The sequence below is a fragment of the Oryctolagus cuniculus genome, chromosome 8 (genome assembly GCF_964237555.1).
Source record: "Oryctolagus cuniculus chromosome 8, mOryCun1.1, whole genome shotgun sequence".
Classification (NCBI taxonomy): domain Eukaryota; kingdom Metazoa; phylum Chordata; class Mammalia; order Lagomorpha; family Leporidae; genus Oryctolagus; species Oryctolagus cuniculus.
In genome coordinates this window covers 67,481,197-67,509,167 of record NC_091439.1, presented here as the reverse complement: position 1 = coordinate 67,509,167, position 27,971 = coordinate 67,481,197, and the positions used below count along the sequence as shown (strand labels likewise).

The following is a 27,971-nucleotide window of genomic DNA, read 5'->3' as shown; positions in this document are numbered from 1 at the left end:
CAGCACTCATATCCTCACAGAAACATAATATTGAACAACTACCCACATGCAAAAATACCTTAAATGAAAACTAAGGATTCAGAGGAGGGGTAATGGCACCTGAAATAAGAAAGGATGCATCAAAGAGGACTGGAAGAAAAGTTACATATTATCTGTGCACTTCTCACCAGCAAAGCACAGAGTGAAGAGAGATATCATGCCAATGGTGTAAGGAGGGTATAAAATGAGCACCTAGATTTCTAGCTGACACAAGCAGGAAAAAACCAATGTGCCAGGCCCCAGCACTGCCAAACCTATCTACTCATTTTGGATAGAATGAGAATACTTTTTGTTTGTGCAAAGGATGTTTATAAATTATCAGGAAAAAAACAATGTTTTGGAATGCTACAGGGAAGTTTAAATATGTGTAGAAAGAAGCATATGTTTGCTGAGTAGCCAAAGGGGTAAAATGTACCAGATTCTTATAAATCACTGTCTGTTAGTTCTCAACCTGGAAAACTACAATCTGCATCTCTGCTTTGCCAAATGGCTCCCTGTTGGGCTCTACCAACTGGAGGTGCTAAAGACTATATACAGGGCTGGTAGAAGGAGAAAGGACTCCTTCCAGGAGGAACAATTCCTTCCTATAGCTGCAGTTTTTCTGAATCCATTGTCAACATTTCCAGTGTGCTGCTGCTTTAGTATTTTTCTTGTGTTGTTATGTACCCATTCAAATCTTAATACATAAGAGATATTCTAAGATGGAAAAAATAGAAGTGCTCAGCATTTTTCTCCCCCTCCATAGAAAAGAATCAACAGAGCAAATAGATGCATTTCAAGGTGAGAGCCTGTGGGAAAATAACAGAATTCAGTAAGGAGAATAGGAAACCATACAGGATCCAAAGACCTTGGACAAGAGAACAAAGAGAAGAACAAAACAAAATGGCAAAATCAACCCAGGCCCCATCACCAGAGGAATCCCAAATGTAGGGGCAAGAGTAAACAGGAGAGCCTGGCTGACCCCAACTTCATGGATACTGGATGCAGGCAAACCTAACTTCAGAAGAAATCCACAGATGTCACAAGCTTGGAGCCCACTAATTGCAGCTACCTGGAGTAATAACAGCTTCAGAGACACAACTCACAGCATATATCTCCGCCCAACCCCAAGAACATAGGCTGCAGCAGGATGGTGCCATCTTGAGAAAAGATGTTGGATTTCATACTGCACTAGGGCACAAAATCGCTGCAAGTCCCCACCCTTAGGGCTCCAAAGACATTTAACCATGCTAACAAAAAAGAACATAGCCTCAAACCAAACTAGGCCAAGCAGTGCAACTATGACACCAGCAAACCAGTACATACAACATCCTGCATAAGGGAACATATGATTCAGGATAGCAGGAAAATCTACCCCCAGAAGCATGGGCACTTGTTCCTTCAGGCATGGTACACATAGCCGCTTTCTTCCCCAACTGATAAACAAATTCAATAAGTTTGAGGGATGCAAAATCAACATACAAAACTCAGTAACATATTCATATACCAATATTGAATTTGTTGAAAAAGAAATCACAAATATAGTCCAATTTGCAATAGCCACCAAAAAAATCCTATGAATAAATTTAATCAAGGATGTGAATGAACTCTGCATTGAAAATTACAAAACATTGATGAGAGAAATTGAAGACAAAAAAAAGAAAGAAGACTTCTAGTGTTCATATTTTAAAGAATGCATATTGTTAAATACACTACTCATAGTACCATTGTTAGTGTTTTACAGATTCAATGCAATTCCTATCAAAACACCAATAACCTTCACAGAAGTAGAAATAATAACCTTGAAATTTAAAAGAACACCGCAAGTAGTCAAAGCAATCTTGAACAAAAAGAACAAAATTGGTATTACCACCATCCTTAATTTCAAGATATACTATATAGTGATAGTAAAGTAAATAGTATGGTACTGACATAAGCATAGCTCAATGGAAAAGAACAGAGAGCTCAAGAAATAAATTCCACATATCTAAACCTAGCCGATTCTTGATTAATGGTGCTGGGGAAAACAGAAATTTATATGCAGAAGAAACTAGACTCGCTAACCCCATCTCTCACCATGAACAAATATCAACCCAAAATATATCAAAGATCTGCATTTATGATGTGAACCTATGAAATCACTTAAAGAAAACATAGGAAAGTTACTTCAAGCATCAGCATAGGCAATGAATTTTTGGATAAGACCCAAAGAGCATAGGCAACAAAAGCAAAAATTGACAAATGTGATTACATCAACCTTGGAATTTTCTGCACAGCAAAGGAAAAGACAAACTAGAGAAGGGAAGAAAGCTTTTTGCAAGGCCAGGATTGTGGTATGGCAGGTTAAGTTCCTACTTGCAGCATCAGCATCGCATATCAGAAAGCCGGTTCAAGTCCCAGCTGCTCCGTTTCTGGTAGTAAGGCAGCAGATGAGGTTTCAAGTGCTCAAATTCCTGGCCCATGTAGGAGATCCAGATCAAGTTCCTGGCTCCTGGCTTCAGTCTGGCTCAGACCTGGCTATTACAGCCATTTGGGGAGTGAACCGCAGATGGAAGGTCTCTCTTTCTGTCTCCCTCCTGTTACTCTGCCTTTCAAATAAATAAACCTTTCAAAAAGAAAATAAAAATGCAAACTATTTATCTAACAAAAAATTAATACTCTAAGCACAAAGAAACTAAACAAACCTCAAAATCAAATAAACAAATAAACAAAGAGACCAAACCACAACTAGAAAATAAGCAAGTGATATGAAGACATTTCTCAAAACAATCAAATGGCCAAGAAATTTATGCAAAAATACTGAACAGTGTTAGCTTTCAGTGCAATGCAAATCAAAACTACAATCTTTCCTCAGTTAGAGTAGCAATCGTCAAAAACACAAAAAATACGGGGAAGAGGTGAGCCTAGTAGTTATGATGCTGATTAAGACTCCTGTGTCCCACACTGGAGTACATAAGTTTGATATCCAGCTCTGGCTCTTGACTCCACCTTCCTGCTAATGCAGATCCTTGAAGACAGCAGTGATGGCTAAGTGTTCCAACTCCCCTGCTGGGAGATTACATTGAGTCTCTAGCTCCCAGCTTTGGCCTGGCTCATCCCAAGCTGCTGTAAGCATACTGGGAGAGAATCAGGGGATGGGAACTCTTTTTCTATATATACATGCACATCAGTCTCTGTCTTTCCCTCTGTGTCTTACTACACCTTCTAAATTAAAAAAAAAAAGACAATAAATAGCAAATGTTTGCAAGCATGTAGAGAAATGGGGACTCATAAACTGTTATAGAAGGTAAATTTGTATAGTCATTATGGAAAACATTTGGAGATGCCTCAAAAAAAAAAAAAAAAAAACAAACTAAAAGTACATCTATCATATGATCTAGCTATCCCACTTCTGGTTATATATATATATACCCAAATGCATAGAAACCAGCATGTCAAAAAGATACTTATACTCTCATGGTTTTTGCAGCACTAATCATAGTAGCTACAATATGGAATCAACCTAGATGTTCAGCAGTTGATAAATGAATAAAGAAAGCATGGTGAAATACTATACTGCTATGCAAAATAATAATATTCCATCATTTGCAGAAAAATAGAACTGGAGGAAATCAAGTCAAGTGAAATAAAGCAGATCCAGAAAGACCAATACTGCATGTTCTCTCTCATATGTGGAAGGTAAGTCAATATCAAAGTAAAATGGTGATTTCTAGAACTTAGAAAGGGTGGGGGGAGGGGATAATGAGGGACATTATTGACAGGTACCAAAACAGGATCAGAAAGAAATAATAAGTTCTAGTTGTCCACAGCATGGTGAAATGACATAGTTCATGATAACCGAGTATAAATTTTACAAATAAATATGAGAGAGGAGCTGAAAGCTTCCAAAGTTACAATAAAGGCAATCAAATGTTAATCACCCTGATTTCACCAGTACACAACATATGCATTCATTGCCAAGTCACAAAGTACCTCATAAACATGTACAATTGTTAATTCAGGAAATGTTTAATGTTCAAGGAGCTGGAAACACTAACTAACCTGATTTGATCATTACACATTGCATACATGTATCAAGTTATCATCCTGTACTCTATAAATATTTAAAACCAAAATAACTTTAAAAATTTTAACATTTTAACTTTACAACGTAAGTACTTATCCTGATTTCTCTTCTTTGTATTTGTCCTAGCATGCATAGCTTTCTTCCATTTCTCTCTGCTCCCTACCCATGTCATTTATTTTTCTACTTATATAATTTTAACTATGTGAACCTCTTAGTTTTCTACATTTTGCTCTCTATGAACTTGCACTGGCAATACTAACATGTTACTTAATCACAACATTTTAAATGTATGTGATGAAAAAATGCCTTTTGGGGACTAGCACTGTGGCATAGTAGGTTAAGCCTCTGCCTGTGATGTCAGCACTGGTTCAGGTAAGGGTTGCCCCACTTCAGATCCAGTGTCTGCTATGGCCTGAGAGAGCAGTATAAAATGGCCCAAGTGCTCCCACTTGTGTGGGAGACCAGACAAAGCTCCTGGCTCCTGGCTTCAGATTGGCCCAGCTCCAGACATCACAGCCATTTGGGGAGTGAACCAACAGATAGAAGACTTCTCTCCGTAACTTCCTCTCTGTAACTCTGCCTTTCAAATAAATAAATAAACCTTTAAAAGAAGAGAAAATACCTTTTCTTCTACACAGCTTGTAATAAAACAATGGAATTTGTGTCTGCTTTGAAAAACTCCCAACAGAAGGGTCATTAGTACATATGTCTGTGTGTAATGATGGCCAGATGCTCAAAATGTTCAGGTTCTGAATTAGTCAAAGCCTGTGTTAGGCATGTTAGTGACATCAATTTTCTGTACATGAATTCAGCCTTGCAAACAACAGATTTCTTCATCAGTTGAGATAAGAAATATGAATCCCTAAATGTTTGAAAATACTGAAACAAAGTTTACTCCTCATGAATAAGTACACCTTAAGGAAGATAATTAGAAATTTGAAGTCAATTTCTAAATGTCATGTTTCATTAGTCATGAATTTGTCATAAAGAGGCTTTAATGATGTTTTAACATAATCTTACACCATATGAGGAGGTAGTAGATACAGTCATATTGGCATGCAGAAGCTTAAGTGATGTAAAGTTTTTGATTTATAACCTCCATATCATTTTCACATATTTTTCATCTTTCTATTCCCACATATCCTACAAATAATTAATGGTTAAAATAAAATGTGGAATCAGGTTGGGATGAATGCCAAAAATACAGCATAATTTAAGCTTCGGGAACTATGTAGAATGTCATTAGATAAAATGGCAACATTATGTAAAACTACTATGTACATTTTACTATTGTTCATTTTAAATTCACATGGAACTTTCAAAATTAAGACAGATTTCATTCTCAAAATACACTAAAGTACAAAATATTTTATCAGCAAAAGTAAAAAAATTTTTTCATGAATCTAGTATTTAATTTTGATAGAGCAAGTAGTAGAGCAAATATCACTACCTAAAACGGTCCTTTTAGACAACTAATCTAGAACTATAAATATTCATTCTTTTCACAACACAAATAGATACTTACAGGCAGCAGCACTCGATCAGGAATTAGACTGCTAGAATCTGGTTTATCAAGCACACCTTGCTCAGTGGTTGACGTCACTGTTACTTCTCTGCTTTGAAGAAGATGGCAACCAGAAGCACTTATTCTTGCAGTTTGTTTACAAAACTCATTTTCTGAACTAATTAAGTTAGACAATTAAATAAAAAATTTATTGATACTTTAAAATGTAATGAAACTGCAGGAAGTATGTAAGTACACTCTGATCAATTCACTGTTCATTGTGTCAGAAATCATTTATTTAAAATCTTTTGCTTGTATCAATGTACCTATAGTAAGAAAACTTATCACTATATGTTCTCTTTCACCAATGGATAGGTATATGGTAAAACATCAACAAACTAACCAACCAAAAGCAAGCAAACAAACCCTAAAAACTATATAAGCATCTGAGAATATTTCTTTAAATATTCCAGGGATAAATTATAAGGAAAGAAAAATGTAAGCATAAAGGAATATCATTTTTGTTCACAGTAACTTTAATTAATACGAATAGTTCAGAGGAAATTCATTTCTTTTTTTTAAAACTTTTATTTAATCAATATAAATTTCCAAAGTACAGCTTATGGATTACAATGGCTTGCCCCCCCCATAACGTCCCTCCCACCCGCAACCCTCCCCTTTCCCACTCCCTCTCCCCTTCCATTCACATCAAGATTCATTTTCGATTCTCTTTATATACAGAAGATCAGTTTAGCATACATTAAGTAAAGATTTCAACAGTTTGCTCCCACACAGAAACATAAAGTGAAAAATACTGTTTGAGTACTAGTTATAGCATTAAATCTCAATGTACAGCACACTAAGGACAAAGATCCTACATGAGGAGTAAGTGCACAGTGACTCTTGTTGTTGACTTAACAAATTGACACTCTTGTTGATGGCATCAGTAATCACCCTAGGCTCTTGTCATGAGCTGCCAAGGCTATGGAAGCCCCCTGAGTTCACTGACTCTGATCATATTTAGACAAGGCCATGGTCAAAGTGGAAGTTCTCTCCTCCCTTCAGAGAAAGGTACCTCCTTCTTTGATGACCCATTCTTTCCACTGGGATCTCACTCGGAGATCTTTCATTTAGGCTTTTTTTTTTTTTCCCAGAGTGTCTTGGCTTTCCATGCCTGAAATACTCTCATGGGCTTTTCAGCTGGATCCGCATGCCTTAAGGGCTGATTCTGAGGCCAGAGTGCTGTTTAGGACATCTGCCATTCTATGGGTCTGCTGTGTATCTCACTTCCCATGTTGGATCATTCTCTCCCTTTTTTATTCTATCAGCTAGTATTTGCAGACAGTAGTCTTGTTTATGTGATCCCTTTGGTTCTTAGTCCTTTCATTACGATCAATTGTGAACAGAAATTGATCACTGGGACTAGTGAGATGGCATTGGTACATGCCCCCTCGATGGGATTGAATTGGAATCCCCTGGTATGTTTCTAACTCTACCGTTTGAGGTAAGTCAGCTTGAGCATGTCCCGAATTGCACATCTCTTCCCTCTCTTACTCCCACTCTTACATTTAACAGTGATCACTTTTCAGTTAAGTTTTAGCACTTAAGAATAATTGTGTATTGATTACAGTATTCAACCAAAAGAATTAAGTAGAACAAACAAAAAAAAATACTAAGAGGGATAACATATCAAGTTGCTCATCAACAGTCAGGGTGAGGGCTGATCAAGTCACTGTTTCTCATAGTGTTCATTTCACTTTAACAGGTTTCCTTTTTGGTGCTCAGTTAGGTGTCACCTATCAAGGAGAACAAGTGGTATTTGTCCCTTTGGGATTGGCTTATTTCACTCAATACACAATTATTCTTAGGTGTTTAAATTTTAACTGAAAAGTGATCCCTGTTAAGAATTTGGAAAACATTATGCTGAGTGGAAATTCATTTCTTAATATTTTTACTATCTTCTAGATCCCAGTGATCTGTAACACAGGCCAAGTGGATCTGTATTTTCAGCTGCTGATACACTGTTACCAGCTGACCCGTGACTCCTACTTCAATATTCTGAATTCTGAACCCAACTGAGATCTCTTCAAGGTTTAAAATTTTAATCATTCTAGCATATTCCTTTTGTTCCTCAGGTCTGGTTAGAATGGTGGCATTTCCTATGTAATTTTCTCCATGATACCTCAGTATATCCTCTTTGGCCTTTCAGTTCTCTAAAATCCAAAATTCCTTAAATTATATTATCTAAAAACAACTAGTACATTTCTGTCTTCTGACTGGACTGTCTGATGTAGGCCCTCTCTGCTTAAACATCCCACTATGGCATTTCTATCTGTGAAGACTACTACTATAGGGGAGGGAGGGTACTATTCTAACACCCTCCCAGGCATTCAGATAAGAAATTGAGTTCATATTTCACCACATCTGGGATGAACCTAAGCTTTTAATCAATTCCTGCTACCGCTATCCAACCCCCAATCTTACCAGGTTTCACCCACAACATGGGAGAGCATGAAAACAGGGTTCACACTCAGTTCCCAACTCTCTTGCTCTTCTACTGTTCTTTATCCTTCCCTGTCCTTCCAATCCTTAACTGTAGCAAAAGACTTCTTTTATGCTGAAATTTCTCTATTTTCTTTCCAACACTAATGTTCTTGTGTTTCTGATATCACAATGAGAACATCACTCAACTATCCACCTGTCTCAAAAACCACTCCAGTCAAGAGGCAGCATGAAATGTTTCTCTAACAACACTGCAGCCCAATGAAGACTTCTTTTAGCTGTCCAGTGAACTTCTGAGTAAGTAATAAACACTCTTTTTGCATGTCTAAGGTTTTGTGTTTCTTATTCTGGAAAAACTAATTAAAACACATAATAAAACTCAACCAATCTCTGATTCAACAATATTTAAGAAAAAGTTCTTGGAAATTAGAAAATCCTTTGAACTCTTTTTATATATCCTCATTATAAAGTGTTTCCCATCCATAACTACTGTGTCTGAAATGAGCTTCAGATAATGTTTACAAGTCACAACTGAACACATGTTCTTTTTACTCATTCCTTTGCATTTCTGGCATAGCTGTTTACGTTAATCCTCTACAAGATAAATGAGACCCTAGGTGAAAAATTTGAATTTCACTTATAAGGAGGGATGAAAAAGATACTGCCATATTTTAACATTTACTCATCATTAATATTACAGACCAATGAATAGAAAGAATAAGCATGATTTGAAAGATAACCCTACCATTCACAAATTTTACAGTTAACATACTGATTCGGTTCAGATATGGTCAAGTGTACCCCTAAAAGTTCATGTACAGGAAGCATTGTGACCAGTATGGTGATGTTGAAAAGGCAATGAAATCTCTAAGAAAGGCGACCTCATGGGAGGACCCTGGGTTATGACACTCATGGAAGGGATTAATGCTGATTATGCAGTTAGTGACACAGAGAGCAGATTACTATAAAGCAAGGCCAAACTAGGTTCTTGGAGCCTTTTGCACGCAGCCAGGGAACCTCACCAGTATAGTAGCACCATGGTGTTTGGCCTTCTAACCCCAGAATCATGAGACAAATAAAACCCTTATTTTACAAAGTATCCAGCATCGGGTATTTTGCTGTAGCAATGTAAAACAGATGAATGCTTGCATATTACATATACCCTATTTTGGGAAGCACAGTGAAATAGGCATTACAGAAGTAATACACTCAATTTTTACTATGATACAATTAAGTAGGTCCTGTTATCCTTGGGTCATAGTTAAGGAAACAGATTTACATATACTCATACAGCCAGAAAGCGGAACAGATATTAGAACAGTATTCTATGATTAGACAGTTTTGCTCTTAAACTTTAATCTAGTCAGGGATTATATTCAAAATAAATAAAAATGCAAATAATCATAAATTAATGTACAAATCAAATTTCATTTTTAAAATGTCATTCCATTCTCAATTCTATGTATTATAGCTTTTATTAAGTAATAAAACTGCAGCACAAATTTCTCACCAAAAATTCTAATACTCAAGTAATTTGCTAATTTACAGAAAATGTTAGTCTAATCTTTTATGATATTCTTTGACACAAGGTGTCACCAGCCAAATGATGTCCCTTTCTGAGCCAGGCATTGACCTAGGATAGTATTTCAAACTTTTTTAATGACTTTTTAACTAAATTGATAGTAATTTCTTAACTTCAAGTCTCTTAATAACTACAGGAAACATATTGGCTTCACCAATTTTGTTCATGATTCCAAATCTTCTATCAGTTTCTGCTAAACAACAGAAATTTTTTCAAAAGTCCAATGCCTTCTAATACTGTCTGAGATCTTTAAACCATATATCTTTTGTTTTGAGTCACAAAAATCATTTACAATGCCATTTTATTTATTTTAGTCTAATTCCCTAAGCCAGATAAGAATGCCATTAAAACACCCTTAAGAGTGTAGCTTCTACTGCTGGACTGTCTCACTTTCAATACTATCTGTGCCATTTAAATTTTACACTCCTATGTCTCTATTACTTACTTGATTTTTAAAGGTGATCATAATTATAGTGCTCAAATGACTTAATATGCATTTAGAATGGTGCCTGTCATAGAAAGCACTATATAAGCATTAGCTCTTATTTTTATTATGAAAATTAATTTCATGATGGACAGATAGATGTTGTTTTAATAATTCGTTTCACTAAATGAAGATGAAATACATCATATTGTCAGAGGTAGTCCAAATAGCATAGATTCAAAACCAAAAGGTTCAACACAGGCAATCTTCCTTTAAATCCTCTGGTGACAAGAAAGGCAGATCTATTTGCATTTTATTCTTAATCTGCATATATTGAAAGTTTAATGTATTAATGATTCTTCTTTGAAACCACAGACTATGACGGAGACATGGGCTTTGTTTCATTCTCAGGAGGCCTCCAAGGTTATAAAACTCAAAACTCAAGCTCATCTAGTTGGGATAAATGCCCTCAGGTGAAAGTTAGCTTCCAGGTTGTAGTCCACGTCCCTCCTCAATTTACCATGTAGTCTGTGTACTCCTTACTTTTTTCTTACTCTTGGGATATAGTCATGAATATGCTTTATTCCTATTTGGTCTAAAATCTTTATTATTTTCAGGAAGTAGGTCAGTCCTGATAATAATATATAACAATATATTCCAAATGCATGTTAAATAATTTGAGTACTGTTTTACTACAAAACATTATATTCCTCATAAATTAGAAATCACATACAAGAGTCTAAAACAAATAGAAAAACTATCTGCCTTTCACCTCTCCCTGGACCCGTCCTGAGTAATTTTGTCATTAGGACTCTTTAGAGTAATTGAGTCTTTAAGGGTTTTTTTTTTAATTGTGGATTATAGTTTTGTTTGTTTATTTTGGTACTCACTACCACAAGTTTAATTTAGGGCTAATTCTGATTTGTCAGTTTTTTATCATACCTATTAACTCTGCAATATCAACTGAGAAATTTGGTACACCCAAGAGTATTTGAAAAACTTCATGTAAAATGAAATTAGTAAGTATGTTGTTTGGGTGCAAGAAAAGATTTTAAATCCATACAAGGCATGTTCAAAAAGTTCATGAAAATGCATATTTTGCAAAAACTTTGCACAGGTTTCAAAATCCATCCTATTAGGGATGTTCTTTGTAGTACTCTCTCACTGAGCAATTCAGACTTCTGCTTAGCTTCAAGAATTTTATCAAACCTCAAAAATAGGAAAGTCAGTTTAGCACAAAATGTTCCAGCAAGATACCATGAACCTCTCTCAAGTCCTGAAAAAATATTTATGTTATGCATTATCCTAGATAATAAATAAGTTTGACTGTAGGAGTTTTCTTACCATGTCTGGCATTTTAAAACTTCTCTCTGTTATTGACCGGAAAGGAGCACATTTGTTGGTCAGGTTACATAATTTCTCAGATATTCCACCAACTTGTGATGTCTAAAAAGCACATTCAGAGAAGTTAAAATTGGCATATCACATATTTTTATCAATAGAAATAATACTATAATAAGCTTGCAATGAAGCTTATCAATATTGCTCTGTCATTAACTATACACAGCCATTATTCCTTAAAACTAAAATTGTTAAATAGGAATAGTAAAAAGAATTAAAGTCAAGGGAGATTGAAAAGGAAAACGAATTGGATTTAAAAGACTCTAGATAGGGGCCACTGCTGTGGAGAAGTGGGTAAAGCCACCGTCTGTGGTGCTGGCATCCCATATGAGTTCCAGTTCAAGTACCAGCTGCACCACTTCCAATCCAGCTCTCTACTATGGCCTGGGAAAATAGTAGAAAATGGTTCAAGTCCTTGGGCCCCTGCACCCATGTGGGAGACCTGGAAGAAGCTCCTGGCTCCTGGCTCAGACTGGCGCAGCTCCAGCCTTTGCGGCCATCTAGGAGTGAACCAGGGGATAGAAGACCTCTCTCTCTCTCTCTCTGCCTCTCCTCTCTCTCTGTGTAACTCTTTCAAATAAATAAATCTTTTAAAAAGAACAAAAGATAAAACAACAAATCTACATATATTATTTAAGTATATTAGAAGTAAATTACTAGCTCTACTTTAATGTCACAAGCAAACATCAATTCCTTTTCTATTTTATAACTAGCAGGTTGTGGACTCAATAATACATGAATATAAGGTATTTAGACAAATAGACTAATAGAATTACTTGTTGATAATTAATATTTAACACATGAAATTAAAAATATATTAGCAAAAACTATTTAACTTAATTATGTGGCAAATCTGAATTGATTCACTTTCTTAGCAAAATGATTCACCCTCTTAAGTATCATAATTCTTTATCTGCATTGCAGACATATATTAATAGGACGGAGGATAATGATAATCTAAAAATTCAATTAGCAATTAAGTAATCCTTGTGATACTGCACTCTGATTTATCATATAATTTATTCATTTGTATCCATTTAATAATTTAAACTGTGTAAACAGTGTTAAATTTCCTTGAATATAAAAAAGCAATAAGGATTTCTTTTCACACACTTCACTATTTTTATTTAGAATTTCAACTTCATATTGGTATTTTAGAATTTCATATATAGTAATAGTTAGATATCTTTGCTTATTTTGTTGGTAACACTAATTTAACTTAATATATTTAATTAATAAATAATATGTTTAATATATATTTTCACACACACCCCACAAACTGGACCTCTGAAACTGCCACTATATCCTAAAAGCTGTGGTTAGATTTCTCCATTCTTTGTCAAATTATTCCTATAATAGTAATTCAAGAGAAAACAGGTAGATTCCATTACTTTCAAAATCAGAACAATCATAGTCACATCTTACAAAAATTAAAACTTTCAAATATAGAACATCCTTTTTTATCTGAGTCATTATTATTTTTGTGTCCTTATTATGTGTCTGAAGCTGAAAATAATTGCTATAATAATTTCATCAATGGCTTGTACATTATACAGGAAATCATTACAGAAGGAAGTTCCAAAATCTATTGCAACTTTCATGGTTTATGGGGTAGAAGCTACCAAGCTGAATTCAACTACCAAGAAATATATTACTCTCAATTACTTTGGCTTTAGAATGAATGGGTAGCTTGCAGATCATATTTCTAGCAGGAATAATTAAAAATAAACAAAGATCCAATTTTCCTCGCACCACTTGTTGAAGAGACTGTCCTTTTACCAGGGATTGAATTCAGTTCATTTGTCAGATTAGCTGGTTGTAGATGTGTGGATTGATGTCTGGGGTTTCTATTCTGTTCCATTTGTCTACATGTTTATTTTTGACAGTATCAGGCTATTTTGATTAGCACTTCCCTATACTATGTCTCAAATATAGTATTGTGATGCCTCTAGCTTTGTTTTTGTTGTTTAACATTGCTTTAGCATCTGGGGTCTCTTGCATTTCCACATTAAGTTTATCATCGTTTTTGCTAGATCTGAGAAGAATGTCGTTAGTATTTTGATTAGGATAGCTTGGAATCTGTTAATTACTTTGGGTAGTGTAGACATTTTGGTGATACTTATTCTTCCAATCCACAAACATGGAAGATGTCTACAATTTGTTTTCTAAAAAGTTTTGAGATTTTCATCATAGAGATTTTTCACATCCTTGGTTAAATTTATTCCAAGTTTTTTAATTATTTTGAAGCTATGTGCATGGGATTGATTTTACAAGTTATTTCACAGCGATGTCATGGTCTGTGTATACAAAAGCTATTGATTCCTGTGTGTTGACTTTATATCCTGCATCTTACTAAACTGTCTTATGAGTTCCAATAGTTTCTTTGTGGAGTCCTTTGCTTCCACTATATATAGAATCACATCTGCAAAAAAGGATAGATTGACTTCCTCCTATACAATTTTTATCACTTTAATTTCTTTTTCTTGCCTAATGGCTCTGGCTACAACTTCCAGGACTACATTGGATGGTAATGTTAAGAGTGGGCATTTTTGTCTGGTTCTGGATCTTAGTGGGAATGCTTTCAACTTTTCCATATTCAATAATATGCTGCTCTGGGTGCAATTTGTTTATTATTTTGTTTATTTTAACAATTTCTTTCTCCTCATAATTTGGGGTTTGGTTTGCTGTTGTTTTTCTAGGACCCAGAGATGCACTGATAGATGATTTATTTGGTGCCTTTACAATTTCTTGACGTAGGCACCAATTGTTATAAACTTCTCTATTAACACTGCTTTTGCTATATCCCATAAGTTGATATGGTATTGCTATAGAGTCATTTAAATCTACTGTATCCTTATTGATCTTCTGTCCTGTTGATCTGTCTATTTCTGAGAGTAGAGTATTGAAGTCCCCCAGTACTACTGTATTGGAGTCTAAGTCTCCCTGTAAGTCCCTTAACAAATCTTTTAAATAAACCGGTGCCCTGTAATTAGGTGCATATACATTGATAGTTATTATATCTTCCTGTTGACTTGATCCCTTAATCATTATATAGTGCCCCTCTTTGTCTCTCTTAACAGTTTTTGTGTTAAAGTTTATGTTGTCCGATATTAAGATGGCTACGCCCTCTCTTTTTTCCTTTCTGTTGGCATGGTATATCTTTTTCCAGCCTTTCACTTTCAGTCTGTATGCATCTTGTTGGAAAGATGTGTTTCTTGTAAGCAGCAAATAGATGGGCTTTGTTCCTTAACCCAATCAGCTAATTTGTGTCTTTTAATTGGACAGATATCTACAGAAATTTTCATCCTACACAGAAAGCATTTACATTCTTCTCAGCAGTGCGTGGAACCTTCTCTAGGATTGACCACATACTAGGCCATAAAGCAAGTCTCAGCAAGTTAAAAAGAATTAGAATCATACGATGCAGCTTCTCAGACCATAAAGGAATGAAGTTGGAAATTAGCAACTCAGGAATCCCTAGAGCATATGCAAACACATGGAGATTGATCAACATGCTCCTGAATGAACAATGGGTCATAGAAGAAATTAAAAGAGGAATCAAAAATTTTCTGGAAGTAAATGAGGCAAAGGAAAACCCTTCTCTCTGTCTCTCTTTCTCACTGTCTACTCTGCTTGTCAAAAAATAAAAAAATATATAAGAGTGGGAATAAGAGAGGGAGGAGATGTACAGAATGAGACATGCTCAATCGGACTTGCCCCAAATGGTGGAGTTAGAAACATACCAGGGGATTCCAATTCAATCCCGTCAAGGTTGAATGTACCAATGCCATCTCACTAGTCCAAGTGATCAATTTCTGTTCACAATTGATCACACTGATAGGTCTAAGAGTCAAAGGGATCACACAAACAAGACTAGTGTCTGCTAATACTAACTGATAGAATCGAAAAGGAGAGAACAATCCGTCATGGGAAGCGGGATACACAGCAGACTCATAGAATGGCAGATGTCCTAAACAGCACTCTGGCCTCAGAATCAGCCCTTAAGGCAGTTGGATCTAGCTGAAGAGCCCATGAGAGTATTTTAGGCATGGAAAGCCAAGACACTCTGGGAAAAAAAAAAAAAGAAGACCTAAATGAAAGATGTCTGCGAGTGAGATCCCAGTGGAAAGAACAGGGTCATCAAAGAAGGAGGTACCTTTCTCTAAAGGGAGGAGAGAACTTCCACTTTGACTATGACCTTGTCGGAATAAGATCGAAGTCGGCAAACTCAAAAGGCTTCCATAGATTCCTGGACACATGCAACCTAACTAAATTGAACCAGGAAGACATCGAAAACCTAAACAGACCCATAACTGAGACAGAAATTGAAACAGTAATAAAGGCCCTTCCAACAAAGAAAAGCCCAGGACCAGATGGATTCACTTCTGAATTCTACCAGACATTTAAAGAAGAACTAACTCCAATTCTTCTCAAACTATTCAGAACAATCGAAAAAGAGGGAATCCTCCCAAATTCTTCCTATGATGCCAGCATCTTCTGTTTATGTAGTTACACCCTCACCTCCTCTCTTACAAGGTGATCAATACCCAGGAGCTGGCACACAGTGGGTGCAATATTCATCCACACTGCCTCGAGAACCATACAAAGGACCCATGTAGTCCTCAGTGTCAGCATCGATCCTGCTGCAATTACCCTCATCCAGGAAATCAAGGAGCCCTGACCATGCAGAGCCAACCACAGTAAATGCCCAGAGAACCAGCCATACCCTGTGCCCTCCCCACACACACACACAGCCACAGTGTTTCCACAGTTCCAGGACATAAGGCTCCCAAACACACAAAGTGCCAAGGATCCTCTCTGTCCTGCCAGTCCATCTCACCCACAAAGAGACAGAGATGTGCCCAGAGCCAGCTGCCTTTGGGTGTTCTACGGAGGTAGCCCAACCCTCAGAGCCTGTCATGTGTTTGGAGGCTGGGGACACCTCACAGTTCTACATGGGTGACCAGCCTCCTGTTAATCCTCCCGGCCAGACTCAGTTGTGTGCAGACACAAGCTGGCACAGAAGCTAAATATGTCCAAAATGGTGCCCAGTCTCTCTCAGCAAGTTTCAGGGTACCATTGTTGGGGGAATGGGAAGAGAGAAACATGCCCAGTTTTTTATTCTAGGTTAGCAGGTATCCTGTCACCTATAGGGCTCCAGGCCATACTCATGCCAGGCTCTCCCCATAGGTATATCAGCAGTGGCTTGAGCCACTATAATCTGCTCTCACTTCACTCTCCAAAGCTGGCACTGAGGCTCTTGGCTGCTGGGGTGCAGTGTTGTGTCCATGGTTGTGCTGTGTGTCCACACCCTCCAAGTAGACCCACAGCATCCCTCTTCTTTCCATGGAATTTCCACTGCAGTTTCCTCCCTAACTTTTCTCTGAGATTGCACACTCTCCACTTTTTTTTTTTTTAACTATCCTCCCCTAGCCTAGAGCAGTAAGCGCACTCCCTATTCAGCCATTTTTGAATAATCTGGATGTTAATCCTTTATCAGATTCATAGTTTGCAAATATTTTCTCCCATTCTGTCAGTTACCTATTCACTTTGTTGAGTCTTGCCTTTGCTATGGAAAAAGTTCTCAGCTTGATAAAATCCCATTAGCCAATTTTGCTTTTATTATCTGTGCTTCTGGAGTCTTATCCAAAAAGTCTTTGTCTAGGAAATGTCTCTCAGCATTTTTCCTACGTTTTCCTTTAGAATTTGATGATTCGGGGTCTTAGGTTGAGATCATTGGTCCATTCTGAAATTATTTTTATAGGGATGTAAGTAAGGATCATGTTTCAAACTTCTACATATGGAAATTCAATTATCCCAACACCATTTGTTCATAAACAAGTAGCTGATTGTAGATGTGTGGATTAATTTCTAGGGTTTACATTCTCCTCAGTTGGACTACATATCTATTTTTGTGCCAGTATAAGACAAGCCCATGAGAGTATTTCAGGCATGGAAAGCCAAGACACTCTGGGGAAAAAAAAAAAAAACCTAAATGAAAGTTCTCCGCGAGTGAGATCCCAGTGGAAAGAACAGGGTCATCAAAGAAGGAGGTACCTTTCTCTGAAGGGAGGAGAGAACTTCCACTTTGACCATGGCCTTGTCTAAATATGATCAGAGTCAGTGAACTCAGGGGGCTTCCATAGCCTTGGCAGCTCATGACAAGAGCCTAGGGTGATTACTGAGGCCATCAACAAGAGTGTCAATTTGTTAAGTCAACAGCAGGAGTCACTGTGCACTTACTCCTCATGTAGGATCTTTGTCCTTAGTGTGCTGTACATTGAGATTTAATGCGATAACTAGTACTCAAACAGTATTTTTCACTTTATGTTTCTGTGTGGGAGCAAACTGTTGAAATCTTTACTTAATGTATGCTAAACTGATCTTCTGTATATAAAGAGAAATGAAAATGAATCTTGATGTGAATGGAAGGGGAGAGGGAGTGGGAAAGGGGAGGGTTGCGGGTGGGAGGGACGTTATGGGGGGGGGGGGAAGCCATTGTAATCCATAAGCTGTACTTTGGAAATTTATATTCATTAAATAAAAGTTAAAAAAATAAAAATAAAAAAAAAGGTTGAGATCCAGAAAAGATGGCGGGTTAGGGAGTGGCATGCTTCACTGGGCTAGTGATAAAGAGTGAGGAGAAAAGTGTTAAAGGTACACTTTCAGCAGAGAACTGGAGAGAAAACTGCCCAGGAAGCCACACAGCAGGAGGCAGAATAGAGTGAACCTGAGCAGAGAGTAGAAGCACAACACAAGCCAGAGCTAGCAGCAGTGTTGAGGTGAAGGTGAGCCAGACTGCAGAAACCCATGGTGACAGAGCCAGAGGGAGAACATTGCAGGGGTCCAGACTAGAGCCCTGGGGGCTGGCAGTAGCCAGTGGTTGACTGTGGATCTAGTGGAAAAGGAAGGAGATGTTTGATACCCTCCAAAGTCTCCAAAACTGAGCCCACTGTCCATCAGAGAGAGGACAGGTGCCATTTTAGAATACAGCAGCAGCCAAAGTACCCCTTGAGCACATGCATAACAACTGACTGAGGAGGGATACTTAAAGAGTAGTGCCAGCAGCGGGGTTGGGCAGGCATTTGGCCAGCGACTCTGGTGTATGTGTGTTTGATTCAGAGATTCAAGCAGAGGAAACGGTCCACAGTCCTAACTTTGACTTTAAGCTGGCTTAGAAGTGGCTGGGCATCTATGTGGTACAGAGAGGTGCCTGCACCCACAGCATCCCAGAGTCAAAATACCTAGGCAGATCAGTCTTGGTAACATCTGCCTCCTTTTTGATGGAAAGATTGGCAGGGTGGAGGGAAACCTCTGAACCCCATAACTGCAGGAGCCCTAAGTGCTGAGATGTTAGGTACTCAGAGGTTACATGAGAAGGGGCAGGGTGTAGCTGGGTATTGAGTTCTATCACTCCCAAATTGGGTGTTTACTCTGGAAACTAGCTCCACACTAGAGCATTTACCAGGGCTCCTTGGCCACACCCACCACACATTTCTTGGTATTCTCTCAAAGTGCAGACATTCCATTAAGCCACAAAAGTATACCCAAAGATAAAAGCAATCAGAAGGAAAAAAGTAAAAATAAATGGCACAAATGCCTAAAACTAAGTGCAGAAATTCAAGAAACAAGAATAAGGAAGACACCATGACCCCCCTTCAAAGGGACACAACAATACTTAAATATTAGAATGTGAAGTGAAGATGAATAGAATGAGGAAATGCCAGAAATGGAATTCAAAAAATTAATCATAGGATTACTCAAAAGCAATCACAAGCAAATCCATGAACCATAGAAAACTATACATGACATGAAGAAAAATGTTTCTCATGAAATTGAGATTTTAAAGAGAAATCAAAATGAAATATTAGAAATGAAGAATTCAATATATCAAATCAAAAATATAGTGGAAAGCCTTACCAGTAGACTTGGTAAGGCCGAAGAAAGAATATCCAATCTAGAGACACATTTTTCGAACTCAGAAATATAAACCAAGGACAGAGAAAATGTATGGAAGATCTATAGGATATTATCAAACAACACAGCATATGGGTCTTAGGAGTTCCTGAGGGCATGGAGAGAAAGGTCTAGAACCTATTTAATCAAATAATTACAGAAAACTATCCCAATTCTGAGAAAGAAAGGGATGTCAGGTACAGGAAGCACACAGAACTCCAAACAGACATTACCAGAAAGCATCTTCACCACAACACATTGTAGTCAAAATTTCCACAGAAAAACATAAAATTCGAAAATATCCATGACAAAAATACCAGATTACCTTCAGAGGATCTCCAACTAGACTCACAGTGGACTTCTCATCAGAAATCCTATAGGCTAGAAGACAATGGCAAGATATACTCCAAATCTTAAGAGAAAAAATTGTCAACCCAGAATACTATATTATGCAAAGCTCTCAGTTATGAATGAAGGTGAAATAAAGACCTTCCATAAGAAACAGAAATTGAAAAGAATTTGTTACCACTAATCCAGCCTCACGAAAGATGCTAAAGGATGTGTTACACACAGAAACAAAGCCATCATCATGAAAGAATGCAAAGACAGAAAAATCCCCCAGTAAAAGTACAAAAGAAATCTAAAGTAAATGACAGGAATATTCATAGAAAAATGGCATTGCCAAGTAGTTATTTACTAATCAATAGTCACCTTGAATGTAAATGTCCTCTATTATCCAGTTAAAACAGACTTACTAAATGGACCCATCTATTTGCTGCTTACAAGAAACACATGTCACTAACAAAGATACATGCAGACTGAAAGTGAAAGGATGGAAAAAGATATTCCATGATAACAGAAACCAAAAAAGAGCTGTTGTAGTCATCCTAATATCAGAAATAATGGACTTTAACACAAAAACTGTTAAAAAAAGATGAAGAAGGGTACTATGTAACAATCAAGGGATAAATTCAACAGGAAGATATGCCTATAATAAACATATAAGCACTGACTTACAGAGTACCTGGCTATTTAAAAGAAATGTTAATATGCTAAATTGATCTTCTGTATATAAAGATAATTGAAAATGAATCTTGATGTGAATAGAAGGGGAGAGGGAGCGGGAGAGGGGAGGGTTGTGGGTGGGAGGGAAGTTTTGGGGGGAAAAGCCATTGTAATCCATAAGCTGTATTTTGGAAACTTATATTCATTAAATAAAAGTTAAAAAAAAGAAATGTTAATGGACCTGAAGGGAAACAAAGACTCAATACAATAGTAATGAGGGAATTCAATATCCCACTGTCAGCAATGGACAGATCAACTAGATAGAAAATCAGTGGGCAAACAACAGAGTTAATTTACACTATAGAACAAACAGAACTAACAGATATCTATAGAACCTTTCAATCCACAGTGTCAGAAAACATCAGTGCATGGAACATGCTCTAGGGCAGACCATATACAGGACTACAAAGCAAGTCACAGCAAATTCAGAAAAATCAAAAAAATCCCATGCATCTTCTCTGACCACGATGGAATAAAGTTGGAAATCAACAACTCAGGAATCCCTAGAACATATGCAAACACAGGGAGACTGAACAACATGCTCCATAATGAACAATGGGTCATAGAAGAAATAAAAGAGAAATCAAAAAATTTCTGGAAGCAAATTAAGATGACAATGCAACATATCAAAACTTATGGGATGGCCGGTGCCACAGCTCAATAGGCTAATTCTCCACCTACGGCGCCGGCACACCAGGTTCTAGTCCCATTCAGGGAGCCGGATTCTGTCCTGGTTGCTCCTCTTCCAGGCCAGCTCTCTGCTATGGTCCAGGAGTGCAGTGGAGGATGGCCCAAGTCCTTGGGCCCTGCACCCTGTGGGAGACCAGGAGAAGCACCTGGCTCCTGCCTTTGGATCAGCGCGGTGCGCTGGCCGCAGCGCGCCGGCTGCGGCGGCAATCGGAGGGTGAACCAATGGCAAAAGAAAGACCTTTCTCTCTGTCTCTCTCTCTCTCACTGTCCACTCTGCCTGTCAAAAAAAAAAAAAAAAAAAAACTTATGGGATACAGCAAAAGCAGTGTTAAGAGGAAAGTAGCCACTGGTGTCTACATCAAGAAATGGGAAAGACACCAAATAAATGAGTTACAATGCAGCTCAAGGACCTATGAAAAAAGAGCAAACCAAACCCAAAACTAGTAAGAGAGAAGAAATAATTAGAGAATAAATCAACAAAATTGAAAAAAAAAAAACAACAACAAAGAATCAGCAAAATGTAGAGCTGGTTTTTTAAGAAAATAAACAAAATTGGCATGCCATTGGCCCAACTAATCAAAAAAAGGAGAGAGAATACCTAAATCAATAAAATTAGAGATTAAAAGGAAATGTAATAATAGACAACACAGAAATAAAGAGAATCATCAGTATTTACTACAAAGACCTATATGCCAACAAACTGAGAAACCTAGAAAAAAGAGCTAGATCCCTAGACACATACAACCTACTTAAGCTGAGCCATGAACACATAGTAAACCAAAACAGACCCATAACCAAAACAGAAATTGAATTAGTAAAAAAAGACTCTCCCAGAAAAGAAAAATCCAGGACCAGATGGCTTAACTGCTGAATTCTATCAGACATTTAAAGAAGAACAAACTCCAATTCTTTTCTTTTTTTTTAACTTTTATTTAATAAATATAAATTTCCAAAGTACAGAATATGGATTACAATGGCTTCCACCCCATAACGTCCCTCCCACCCGCAACCCTCCCCTTATCCACTCCCTCCATCACATCAAGATTTCCATTCACATCCTTCCATTCACATCAAGATTCATTTTCATTTCTCTTTATATACAGAAGATCAGTTTAGCATACATTAAGTAAAGATTTCAACAGTTTGCTCCCACACAGAAACATAAAGTGAAAAATACTGTTTGAGTACTAGTTATCGCATTAAATCTCAATGTACAGCACACTAAGGACAAAGATCCTACATGAGGAGTAAGTGCACAGTGACTCCTCTTGTTGACTTAACAAATTGACACTCTTGTTGATGGCCTCAGTAATCACCCTAGGCTCTTGTCATGAGCTGCCAAGGCTATGGAAGCCCCCTGAGTTCACTGACTCTGATCATTTTTAGACAAGGCCATGGTCAAAGTGGAAGTTCTCTCCTCCCTTCAGAGAAAGGTACCTCCTTCTTTGATGACCCGTTCTTTCTACTGGGATCTCACTCGCGGAGATCTTTCATTTAGGTTTTTTTTTTTTTTTTTTTTTTTTTTTTTTTTTTTTTTTTTTTCCCCAGAGTGTCTTGGCTTTCCATGCCTGAAATACTCTCATGGGCTTTTCAGCCAGATCCACATGCCTTAAGGGCTGATTATGAGCCCAGAGTGCTGTTTAGGACATCTGCCATTCTATGGGTCTACTGTGTATCTCACTTCCCATGTTGGATCATTCTCTCCCTTTTTGATTCTATCAGCTAGTATTTGCAGACACTATTCTTGTTTATGTGATCCCTTTGGTTCTTAGTCCTATCATTATGATCAATTGTGAACAGAAATTGATCACTGGGACTAGTGAGATGGCATTGGTACATGCCACCTCGATGGGATTAAATTCGAATTCAATCCAATTCTTTTCAAGTTATTCAAAACAATTGAAAGGCAAGGAATCCTCCTAAATCTTTTCTGTGAAGCCAGTATCACCTTAATTCCTAAACCTGGTAAGACACAACCGAGAAAGAGAACTATAGACCAATTTCCCTGATGAACATAGATGCAAAAAATCCTTACAAAAATATTATGAATCTAACAGGTAATCAGAAAGATTATTTACTGAGATTTATCCCTGGTATGCAGAGATGGTTCAACATTCACAAATGAGTCAGTGTGATTCATCACATTAACAAATTGAAGAACAAAAACCATATGATTATTTTAATAGATGCAGAGAAAGCATTTGATAAAATACAACACCCTTTCATGATGAAAACTCTAAGCAAATTGGGTTTAGAAAGAACACTCCTCAACACAATCAAGATAATCTATGACAAACCCATGGCCAGTGTCTTATCGAATGAGGGAACATTGGAAGCATTCCTACTGAGATCCATAACCAGACAAGGATGCCCATTCTTACCATTGCAATTCAATACAGTCCTGGATGTTTTAGACAGAGCCATTAGGCAAGAAAAAGAAATCAAAGAGATACAAATTGGGAAGGATGAATTCAAACTATCCCTATTTGCAGATGACATGATTCTATATATAAAGGATCCAAAAGACTCCACTAAGATACTATTGGAACTCATAGAAGAGTTTGGTAAAGTGGCAGGATGCAAAATCAACACACAAAAATCAACAGTCTTTGTACACACAGACAGTGCCACAGCTGAGAAGGAACTTCCAAGATCAATCCCACTCACAATAGCTATAAAAAAATCAAATACCTTGGCGTCAACTTAACCAAGGATGTCAAAGATCTCCAAGATGGGAATTATAAAACATTAAAGAAAGAAATAGAAGAATACACAAAAGATAGAAAAAGCTAACAGAATGTGCATTCTGTTGCTGTGGAATGAAATGTCCTGTAGGTATCTATCAGGTCCATTTGATCAACAGTGAACATCAGCTATGTTAGCGTTTCTTTATTGATATCTAGTTGATCTGTCCACTGATGATAGTGGAGTGTTGAAGCCCCTCATTATCACTGTATTATAATTTATGTCTCCCTTCAGATTCATTAACATTTTTTATTAAATTAGGTTTCCTAGGATTGGGTGCATATATATTTACTATACCCACATTTCGTGTTGAATTTGTCCATTAGTCATAAGATAAATAATGACCTTCTTTTTCTCTTTTACAAGTTTTTGTCTTAAAATCTATCTTGTCTGATATGAGTGTAGCTACTCCTCTTTGCTTTTGAATCCATTTGCGTGGAATGTCTTTTTCTATCCTTTCACTTTCAATCTGTGTGTAGCTTTAGCACTGAAGTATATTTATTGTAGGTAAAATATAGATGGGTCTTATTTTTTAATGCAATCTACATCTTTAACTGGAGAATTTAGTCCTTTTTGTAACTTTTATTTAATGAATATAAATTTCCAAAGTACAGCTTATAGATTACAATGGCTTCCCCCCCATAACGTTCTTCCCACCCGCAACCCTCCCCTTTCCCACTCCCTCTCCCCTTCCATTCACATCAAGATTCATTTTCGATTCTCTTTATATACAGAAGATCAGTTTAGCATACATTAACATGGGAGTACAGATAACCACACAGGAAATATTTAGATGTTATGTTGTCATTGATTTCTATTTGAAAAATTATGAATGATAAATGACCAAAAAAACCTGTATATGTGTGAAATGGTCATTTTCCCATTCTATTGTTTATATCTGTTGTCTATATTCCAACTAAATTAGCATCTTTTTACTTTTTATTTGTTAAACTTCTTATTCAGTGAGCCCCGGTCATTGTGACCATTTGGGGAGTGAACCAGTGGATGGACTGTCTCTCTCTCTCTCTGACTTTGCCTTTTACTGCAATGTAATTTTTTTTAAAACTTTTATTTAATGAATATAAATTTCCAAAGTACAGCTTATGGATTACAATGGCTTCCCCCCACATAACGTCCCTCCCACCCGCAACCCTCCCCTTTCCCACTCCCTCTCCCCTTCCATTCACATCAAGATTCATTTTCAATTCTCTTTATATACAGAAGATCAGTTTAGCATACATTAAGTAAGGATTTCAACAGTTTGCTCCCACACAGAAACATAAAGTGAAAAATACTGTTTGAGTACTAGTTATCGCATTAAATCTCAATGTACAGCACACTAAGGACAAAGATCCTACATGAGGAGTAAGTGCACAGTGACTCCTGTTGTTGACTTAACAAATTGACACTCTTGTTGATGGCCTCAGTAATTACCCTAGGCTCTTGTCATGAGCTGCCAAGGCTATGGAAGCCCCCTGAGTTCACTGACTCTGATCATATTTAGACAAGGCCATGGTCAAAGTGGAAGTTCTCTCCTCCCTTCAGAGAAAGGTACCTTCTTCTTTGATGACCCGTGCTTTCCACTGGGATCTCACTCATGGAGATCTTTCATTTAGGCTTTTTTTTTCCCCAGAGTGTCTTGGCTTTCCATGCCTGAAATACTCTCATGGGCTTTTCAGCCGGATCCACATGCCTTCAGAATTTAGTCCTTTTAAATTCAAGTTTATTACTAAAAAATTACTTGGCTCAGCCATTTTTCATAAATATGCCTATTGTTTGTTTTGAATCCCCTTTGTTTTTTTACTAGGAGTTTTTCTGCCCTCACATTTTTTCATGATGCTGTTTATCTTCCTTTGTTTCTGTGTGTAGTAGATCCCTAAGTATCATTTGTAAAGCTGACACGTGTTCATAGATTCTTTCAATTTTTGCTTATCATGAATTGTCTTTATTTCACTCTTATTTATGAACAAGAGCACTGCTGGATAAAGTATTCTGGGTTGGAAGTATTTTCTTTTAGGATTTGGACTGTATCTCTCAATTCTCCCTAGCCTATAGGGTTTCTGTTGAGAAATCTGCTGTCAATCTGATGGGAGATACTTGAAAGTTGATCTGGCATTTCTCTCTCATTTTAGATTACTCTATTTATGTTTTATTTTTGAAAGCTTGATTATTATGTGTCATTGTGAGGATCTTTCTGATCATGGCTATTTGGAGTTCTACATGCTTCCTGTATTTTGATGCCAATATTCTTTCTCCAAATAAGGAAAACTTTCTGCTATTATTTCACTGAATAGATGTTCTAAGCCATTCTTCCTTTCCATATCTTCAGGAATACCTAGGACTCACGTATTTGGTCATTTGATAGTACCCTTAGATCCTGAACACTCGGTTCAGTCTAATTTTTCATTTATTCTTGTTGTATATTTCAAAATAGTTGCTTTCTAGGTCAGATATTATTGTTTTTCTGTCTGAGTCTATTAAAGTGTTCAACTGTATTTTTCATTTGACCTATCGAATACTTCTTTTCTAATATTTCTTTTTGGGTTTTCTTCACTATCTCCATCTCTTTGCAGAATGTCTATGTCATGTACAGATTTTCTTATTTCATCTAAGTGTTTCCCTGTGTTAATGAGTTACCCTACAATTACTTTTTCAGATTTTGAATTTTTTTCGGGTATTTTAGCATTCTCCCCTTCTTCACACTTTAATATTAATGTATTATTGTGTTCCTTTTAGGTGTCATATTTTAATGCATCTTTAAAATTTTTATTTTCTTATTTGAAAGGCAAACTCAGAGAGAGAGAGAGTAACTCCATCCACTGGTTCACTCCCCAAATGGTCACACTGACCAGGGCTGTGCCAGGCCATAGCTAGGAGCCACCAGCTTCATCTGGATCTTCAATGTAGGTGCAGGGGCCCAAGGACCTGTGCCATCTTCTCCTGTCTTCCCAACTACACCAGCAGGGAGCTGGATTGGAAGTGGAGCAGCCAAGACCTGAACTGGTGCCCCTGTGGGTTGCTGGCACCCCAGATGGTGGGTTAACCCTCTGTGCCACAGCATTAGTACCAAGTCATATTGCCTTCCTTGTTCATGTTTCTTATGTTTCCATGTTAATTTTTGTGCATTTTGTGCATTCTATATCCTGTGGAAGATGTTTTATTTTGAGTTATTGAAAGTTTTGTTCTTGGGTATGTGCCTTTGGTGCTTCATGGAGTTCCTAAGGCTTACACTTGAGTTCCATGGATATGTGATGGGTGGGTCCAGGGAGCTTGGGGCACAGTTAATGTGTAGGGCAAGAATCCAAAATGACTCCACAAAAGAGTGTGGGAGCACTCTTCTGGACAGTCAGTGGCAAGAGGAGATGTCGGAGACAGCTAGTGCCTTCAGCATCCCAGCCTTTGTCTCTGCCTTAGAGAACCAGCTTATTGACAGCTTAGTGAGAGTGCTCACAATACCAGTGCACTTCACCCATCTAAGAATGGGCACCATTCAGAGCACTGACTCATTTATTCTTCAGTGTGTTCCCTGACCCTTCCACAAGATCCAGCCCCACCAGGTGGGGAGATGTGAGTCTCCACAGTCAGAATATGCAGATGCTTGGGAAACTATTGCAACATGGAACCATCTCAGTTCAGTGACCTATGCCCAGAACTCTCACAGCCACAGGGTATAGGGCAACCACTCTTTGTCCTGCAAGTTGCCTGTATCCAACCCTGGAAGTTTCCAACAATGGCAGAATTGTCCACTGTTCCCTGACTCAGGATAGAGTTCAGCTCTATTTTGACCACAGCAAATTGTGCCTAGTGCTTTGATGGGAGGAAGTAATGGAGAGTAATGGAGCAAAGTAGTCACCCAGACCCCTACCAGCTTCCCAGGCCAGACTAGAAGCCTAGAGGAATTCTCCCTCACTCAAAGCCACCAGTGACAGTGCCTCAATAGCCTCCTCTCAGCTTACTCTAGCAAGAGGGTGCTTCTCGGCTTGCAGCTGACCACATAGATGCAGGAATAGCTGGCAGC

The 27,971-nt window shown here is 37.5% G+C and overlaps 1 protein-coding gene across 6 annotated transcripts in view; it reads right to left on the bottom strand.

Moving 5' to 3' along the window:
- The window catches only part of STPG2 (sperm tail PG-rich repeat containing 2), a 604,392-nt gene that overhangs the window by 435,722 nt on the left and 140,699 nt on the right, over nt 1–27,971 (bottom strand). For all 6 annotated transcript variants that reach the window (XM_070047844.1, XM_070047843.1, XM_051820162.2 and 3 more), the window contains one exon: nt 11,441–11,542. In XM_070047844.1, the coding sequence (XP_069903945.1) occupies nt 11,441–11,542 (102 nt within the window). The remainder of the gene's footprint in view (nt 1–11,440; nt 11,543–27,971) is intronic.